This window comes from Callospermophilus lateralis, chromosome 3, assembly GCF_048772815.1.
Source record: "Callospermophilus lateralis isolate mCalLat2 chromosome 3, mCalLat2.hap1, whole genome shotgun sequence".
NCBI classification, from domain to species: Eukaryota; Metazoa; Chordata; class Mammalia; order Rodentia; family Sciuridae; genus Callospermophilus; species Callospermophilus lateralis.
In genome coordinates, this window is record NC_135307.1 from 81,152,830 (window position 1) to 81,160,502 (window position 7,673).

The 7,673-nt window shown below is 40.4% G+C and overlaps 1 protein-coding gene across 1 annotated transcript in view; it reads right to left on the reverse strand.

Annotated features, from left to right (window-relative positions):
- Window positions 1–6,340, reverse strand: part of Ryr3 (ryanodine receptor 3) — a 359,038-nt gene extending 352,698 nt beyond the window's left edge. The window contains exons 1-2 of the mRNA XM_076849384.2: window positions 6,272–6,340; window positions 3,926–4,045 (exon numbers count right to left, since the gene is read on the reverse strand). Coding sequence (XP_076705499.2) covers window positions 3,926–4,045; window positions 6,272–6,340 — 189 coding nt within the window. The remainder of the gene's footprint in view (window positions 1–3,925; window positions 4,046–6,271) is intronic.
- Window positions 6,341–7,673: the final 1,333 nt, after the last annotated feature.

Genomic DNA, 7,673 nt, shown 5'->3' on the forward strand with positions numbered 1-7,673 from the left:
TGGGGTAATCAGATAAAACTGGCATGTTGATTGTTACCAGGGAACACTGCTGGTGATGAAAGTGACTCCTGATTGGCAGCCTGCATCTGGCCTGGGCAGACCATCCATAACTTATGGGCAGCCACATCTTTGTGATTGCATGAGTGTGGCAACACTTGTAGTTAGAGACATCTTTTGCAGGGTCCCCAAATGCTGTGCTTGTGAAGTTGTTGTAAGATATATTGGCTCCTGCGGTGCCTGAGGCATTTACGCCATGATGACTTTCATATCAGCCTGCTGTGGCCTGAGCAGGAATCTGGGGGTGGGAAATTCAGAGCCAGTCCCTAAACAGCTGTAAGAATTTCTGCATAAGAGCATTGCTTGGCACTTCTATTTAGGAAGCCAGTGTTCTCATCTTTTGTATTTTGAGAAGACCAGTCCTGATATGTTTTCTACTTTAAAATGATCATAAATGGCATTTATTACTATTAAGAAAATAAAAGAACATTTCCTCTTTATGTGTCTTGGTCTCTGGTTATAACTGAGTCTTTCCTACAAAGCAAGGTCCCTTTTTAATTCCTGGACCTGTGGTTACTTGATAGGGAATCTGAGTAGTTGTGCTTCCACCATCTAATACCAGCAGATTTAGGGGACCTTCAAGGAAGGATAGGCCACATCATACAGGGTCAAATCACAAGAACTCTCCGCAGTGCTAGACAGTTATGATGAGTTTATGCTTATTTGCTTATTTCCTACCATCTCATTCTTTGGACCTCCTTTTTACAGACCCAGACATGAAAAAGATCTTTTGACCACCTTATCTCAACTCTTCTTTCTCTAATCCTTTCCTTACCCCTAGAGTTCATCTTACTTTACTGAGTCTCAACTAGCTTGCAATGCCCTGGGCTGGGAACATCCAAGATCATTGGTTGCTTCATAAGCAGCTGATGAGTACGGTGTTTGATGTCTGTGCCCCGTGCTCAGCACCAAGCTCGGAAATACACCTTCTCACCTCACTGCATGACTTATCTTAGGTTCCAAGAACCTAAGAGTGGCACTGCTGGTTGTGAAATTTGAGGGAAGAAAATTAGAACAACTATTAGTGAAAAGGCAGGGGACAGGCAGCTAGAGAGAGGCATGCATAGTTGGAGCTGATCTTAGGAGAGAATGAAGCTCTCACAAAGTGGGCTCATCTAAGCAAGGCTGTTCCCAGAAACGATAGGAAATCTGAAAACCTACTCTATCTTTTCCATGATCTTGCCCCTATTTCTCTATGACAACTTTGGTGGTACAATTGCTTAAAGACACACACACAAAGATAGTGGGAATGTCAACTGTGACAGTTGATATAATCTTTTGGGAAAGCACGTCCCTGATCCTACGGATTAAAGAAGGTGAATGCTGGGATTTGAAAAGGTATCCGGGTCCTACAGACTTCTGAAAAGACCCTATGGATTCCATTCCTCAATATCTATTCCAGAAAGGTAAAATAAACCAATGAAACCACAAGCATGATTTTTTTTTTTTTAACATTGAGAAAGATTACATAGCAATGAGGAACTGGCTGAAACTAAAGTATAATGTTCGAATAGCCACTGTGAGTTCAACTTTGACCATATACACATGCCAGAGGACAAAGACAAGAATGAAAACAGTTGTGACCAGGTGGTAAGATTATGTATGATTTACTGTATCTTCAGTCTGTTATCTTATTTAAATACAGAATGAAAAAATTAACATTAGAATCATTTAGCCAAGAGGGATTTAGAATATTTTCTCATCCCTAAGGCACTCAAGAGTGATATGAATTGTCATTTTTATACCTGGGGTATACAAGCATTGTTAGGTCACAATATATAGTTTTATTTTTTAATCTGGTTTAAGTTGGATCAATTTAAATAGAGTCATGCTTATAGAATTATGTAATTTTACAAGTAAATTAATCTTTAAGACTTTCATTTTAAAGCTTGAGATTTTGTAAGTTTGAAGCTGACCCACAAATTTTCTGCCATTCACATAACATAAGCTTTTTAAGTAAAAAAAAGATAACAATATGACTTAGTATTGTAATCAACTCTAGCTCTTATTCAGTGTGTAACATTAGGTTCAGTACTACAACCTTCATATATATCATTTCTCTTTATTTGCAGTCACCAGAAACCAGGTTTCAATTTAATTAGGTTGCCCAAAATTAAATCACACTAAACAATGATTATGTAGAGCTTATCATTTGCTAGGCAATTTACCTGTACTAACATGTATTCACCCCTTTAATCCTGAGAACAAGCTTGTTAGGTAGATAAAAATTTATTCCCACTAGGCAGATGAGGAAACTCAACTCAGGTGAGATACATTTGCCCAAGGTCTGGGCTTACCTGGTGAGTGGTGAAGGCAGAATTCCAATTCTGCCAATCTGGCTCTAGAACCTGTTCCCCAAATCATTGCCTCATGCCCTACTCAGGAGTGTCTACAAAATAGTTTCTAATTCAGGCCAGCACTCCTTCAACTGCACCATATTACATTCAATTTGGCAGATGAGAAAACTTGTCCATGGTCATATGATTAGTTAATGGTTGAAGATTAACTTCTTGACTTTGAATATAGTTATCTTCTTATTATCTCAGACTTCTGAGAATGAATAGAAAAATACCTAGCTAAAAAACAAACGCAAATGAGAAAAAGAGCTCAGGGAAATCAAGTCTAAGACCTCAAAAAAGACAAAACTCTTTGTCTTGCCACTATTTTAAGTAGACTTAGTCCCACAAGTTACTGACCAATGCTGGTCCTCAGAAATCCATGTCCTAGGTAGGATGGGGAAGCATCTACATGAACGAAGGATCTTCTGGGAGATATGGCCATCACTCCTGACCAAAATGTGTTTGTGTTGTGCATGATTATGTGGGAAATGACATTCCAGTGATTGTGCAAATCATTTTCTGATTTTAAAAAATGCTCTAAGAAAAACAGCTTAGAGGATGTGATGGTTGGTTGTATGTTAACTTGGCTAGTTCATATTACAGTTATTTAATCAAAGTTTTGATGTGACAGTATTGTGTAGATTTTAGAATAGAATTAACATCTACACTCGACCTTCAATAAAGGCAATTATCTTTGGTAGCTTGGCTATGCCTCATCTAATCAATTGATGACCTTATGAACAACAAGTCAGGTTTCCTGGAGAAGAAATTCTGCTTCTAACTACAGCATTAACTCAGCCTGAGTTTCCAGCTGATCTCATCTTGAGATTTCAGACTCACCAGCCATCACAATTACATGAATGAATTTCTTATAATAAACCTATCTGTATCCACCCACCCACCCACATGGTCCCATTTCTTTGGAGAATCCCGATATACAGGTCTTGTCAGGACTTCAATATGCTCCCAAAATGCTGGGCACACAGACCCACTTGACATACAGATTATGAAAAAACAGACATAGGCTGAAAATGAAGGAAGAAAAGTTTGGCCCCAAGGAAGGGAGGGACCAGAGCAAATGGTCCTCTCCCCCATCAGGTCCCAGTAGGCAAACCGTTAGAACAATCTCTATCCACCCAGTCAGAACTCAAAGGGGGTGTGCTTGCTGCATAAGCAACTCAGAGACCCATAGTGAAAAAAAAAATGACTGCTGGGAGGAAAGAACATGCACTTAGATTTCTAGGAATTAATAACAAAGAAGGCATTCTCCTCAGTCAGGGCAAGCTCAAGGGATCCTGGCATCCTGGAGAATGCTGACAGACAGGAGCACCTCTACTCCTTCACTGTTTGGGGATCCTACTTTACCCCATTTCTCAGGCTAGGAGAGTTTGATTTGCTTCCAGTTTGAAAAATAAATCTGTCTTTTCTTCCAACTTTCTTCTTCATTTCTTCATCTTTGGCAGTCTCTTCCCCTGAATGACTAGAGAGAGGCCAACAGGGAAAGGTATAGGACAGGCAATTGATCTCACCTTGGCTTCTGAGGTGGGTTCCAAGAAGCAGAGCCGATTCCCAAGCCCCTCAGCAGCCAGGCAGAACTTCCTTTGCTCCTTGTGAATGCTTGCGATGCACTGGAGTACCACTTCATCTTCCTGCCAGGAGAAGAGACACGGTGTGAGTGGAATGAGGCCGTCTCCCTCAGAATTAGGCAGGCGCCAATCCCCAATGACAGGCACATCCTTTCTTTTGTTTTAAACCTTGTTAGTGAAGGAGAGTTTTTATCCACATGCTTATATTCACATGGCATTACGGAGCATCTGCTGTGAATCAGAATGCTACTAACTTCTGGAGTAAAGTCAGTCAAAGCAAATATAGGTTTAGCATCTCTCATCTGAAAATCCTCAGTCCAAAATGCTCCAAAATCAAAAACTCTTTTGAATTCAGAATAAGGCCGCAAGTGCAAAATTCCACAGCTGACTTCCTACAATGGGCCACAGTCAAAACACAGGTACACTAAGAATATTAAATAAAATTACCTATGCATTAGATGTGTATATAAAATAATTTGTGTGTTTAGACTTGAATCTCATCCTCAAGATATGTCATATATATGCAAATATCCCAAGATCTGAAAAAAAAAATCTGACATCCAAAACATTTCTAGTCTGAGCATTTTGATCAGATAAAGAATACTTAGCCTGACTGGGGAGAGGAGAGACTGCATACGGCATGGGCCTCGCTTCTGAGATACACAAAAAGGCATACAATCTATATGGCTGAGCAAAAAACTTCAATGCTTAGATGAACATAAAAATAAATCTAAGCAATCTTTCCAAATATGGACTAAAGCAATAAAGTGGGATTAGAGGGAACAGACACAGAAGCAAATGGAGTGAAGTGACATTAATGAAGGGAGAGCTCACTTCAAGTTGTGGAAGAAATGTTTTGTTGGGGGAAGAAAGAATCGGCAGTAGGCAGCACATGTGCTGGGAATGATGGATTAAAGTTCTGGAGTGTCACAGAAGGGGAGTGGGAAAAGAAGCCTTGATGATCCAGATTGGAAGGAAGAGTTAAAGGTCAAGCAGAAGAGCCATTCTGAATTCTCAAGGAAGGGAGCTCCTTCCCACATTCTCAAACGCAGCCCTCCTAAAATTTCAGAAAGCTTGCTTTAACCGCATTCCTCTTGCTGATGGTCCTAGGAAGGAGTCTGGACTCCATTTTCACTCATATGTGCACTTCTTGCCTGAAGTAGAAAGGAAGACCTTTTTCCTGCCAAAGCTTTCATCCCTGCTCCTCTCATGCTCCCTATCAAGTTAAACATCAGAAAGACTACAGTGTGGTCAGGTTAAAAACGTGACCAAAGAGGAGAGCCGGTTGCAGGTTCCTCCCTAGCATTATTTCATCCATTGCTTTGTCTTGTCCTCATGTCCCCCCAGTACTGGGGTTTGTCCTTGAGTATCTGTTATGGTTTGAATGTGAAGTGTCCCCCAAAAGATTATGTGTGAGACAATGCAAGAAGGTTTAGAGGAGAAATGACTGGGTTAGGACCAATCCATCAGTAAATTAACCCCTTGACGGGGATTAACCGAGTGGTAACTGAAGGTAGTAGGGTGAGGCTAGAGGATGTGGGTATTGGGGGTGTGGTTTGGGGGTATATATTTTGTATCTAGCTAGTGGAGTCTGCTTCCTGATCATGTGAGCTGCTTCCCTCCATCGTACTCTTCCCCCGTGAGGAATGGAGCCAGCTGTCAATGAACTGAGATCTCTGAAACCATGAGTCCTCCAATAAACTTTCCCTCCTCTATAATTATCAGGTCTTTTAGTCACAGCAGTGAAAAAGTTGACTTAAGCAGTGTCGGAGAGGTAGACTAATTCAAAATGGTTTCTTAAACTGTTGTCTATGATGTATCTGTCAAGTCAATAAATAAAATGAGTCCACTAGGTGGGAGTGTGAACATGGTCACTACTAACAGAGCCCACAAAAATGTCTGCTGCTGCCCCAAATAGGTGAGGGGCTATGGTGAAATTGGGGAAGCCACAAATTGCAGATGTATGAAAAGACTGGGGGTGGGGGAAGAGTTTTACTAAGGCACTGAAATGTCATTGTCCATTATCTTATTGAGTCAGTAAAAAATTCAAGAGCTTCTGCTTATGTGAAGTCAGAATTCAAGGTTCTCATTTTAATTGAGACAGAAGAAAACTCCAGAATATCACTGTTCCTAAAATTTGGGTTCAGTGAAATGTCTGAAAGGAATGAAATATTCTCTGTGTGGAGTTTCCATCTAGATCCCGTATCTACCAGAACTGATGTGACCTTCCTAAAGAGTACTGGCAGTAATGGAACACTCTTAGTTGTCAAAATTACTGGGGGCTGCTACTTGCATTTGGAACCCGGGGTCATGGAAGTTAAATGGTCTATAATGTAAGAAGAAGTCCTCAATGTACATTATTTTTTTTCTTCCAAAATACCAAGAACACTCTGCATTGAGAAATACAAAATTCACTGGTAAAACAAATAACAAGAACCCAAAATTGGCATTTGAAAGAAAAAAGCATCTGATTACGGACCACATTTTCCCACAAATCAGTGAAATCAAGTTTCCCCTTTAAAGTTTGCTTTCAAGGTCCCTTTCCATGACTGCTTTTTCCATTCCCTTTCCTTCCAAGGTGCCCAAATCACCATGATTTGACCTTGCACTAGATTGCTCGGGGTCTGTTTGTCTTCTGAGATTTTCCATATCCTTAAAACACAGGATTCCAAGAAAGTGATGGAAGAAACAAACCTGTTCTGATTCAATTTGTGAGGAGCGGCCCTGTCCCAGCGTGTTTATATTTGGGCAGTCTGAGTGACACACATGTGAGTGTGGAGTTCTTGGCCAAACTGATGCTTCTTTTAATACTACTATTTTTTTTTCCAGATTCCATCTGGAACCTTATGCTCAAGGCTGACCTAGCTGCTGACACCACCTGGAGTGGCAGCCTGCACCTGCCTTTGTTCCCTACAACAGCCAGACATCTGGAACCTTCAAGTGCTTGATATACTAAAATCTTTTCAGCAAATTCCTTTTGGAGTCACAAGATGAGTTAATTCAACTGATCTCATTGCTGCTTTCATTTCCTACTAATATACCAAACACAAGCCCCTTCAATTGCCAGCCTTTCCAAATTTACTCATGCCTGTACTGACCTGCACTGTCTCCCTGCTAAGCAATTATTTCTCATCCTTTCTCAGTTTGCTCTAAATCAAATTTGGGTACTGCCCAAAGGTATCATTTCCAAGGCACCCCCCTTAATCAGAGGTTGCAAATGCTTCTGCATCTTGCTTCTAGCTCTATAGAGGCTTGCATTCCTCTCATTAGTCCCAGTGCTACATTTAGACTATTACTCTTCATCTATGTGCAAAACCTCTTCCATTTTGGTATGAAAAATCTACCCTCCACATCATCTTTAGATACTTATCATTTACGTGACTCTTAATGACAATCAAAAAAAATCTAATACAACTTCAGTCTACTGACTATCTACCAATGACAAAGCATCCTGCTAGGATACTATGGCTATACGCTGTTTTATAAGGAAAGACCCATTAATTATGTAATAATGAACTTGTGGGTACAAAGACTAGCTTCCAGCTTTTCTCTACTCCACTTCAGCTATCATCCCAAGTAACTTTATGGTTTATGTGGACCATCTGTCCAAAATGAACTTCTGTATCCAACTATTTCTACTCTGCTACAGTAACATACCATGATAAACCTTCTTTGCCATCACCTGAAACAA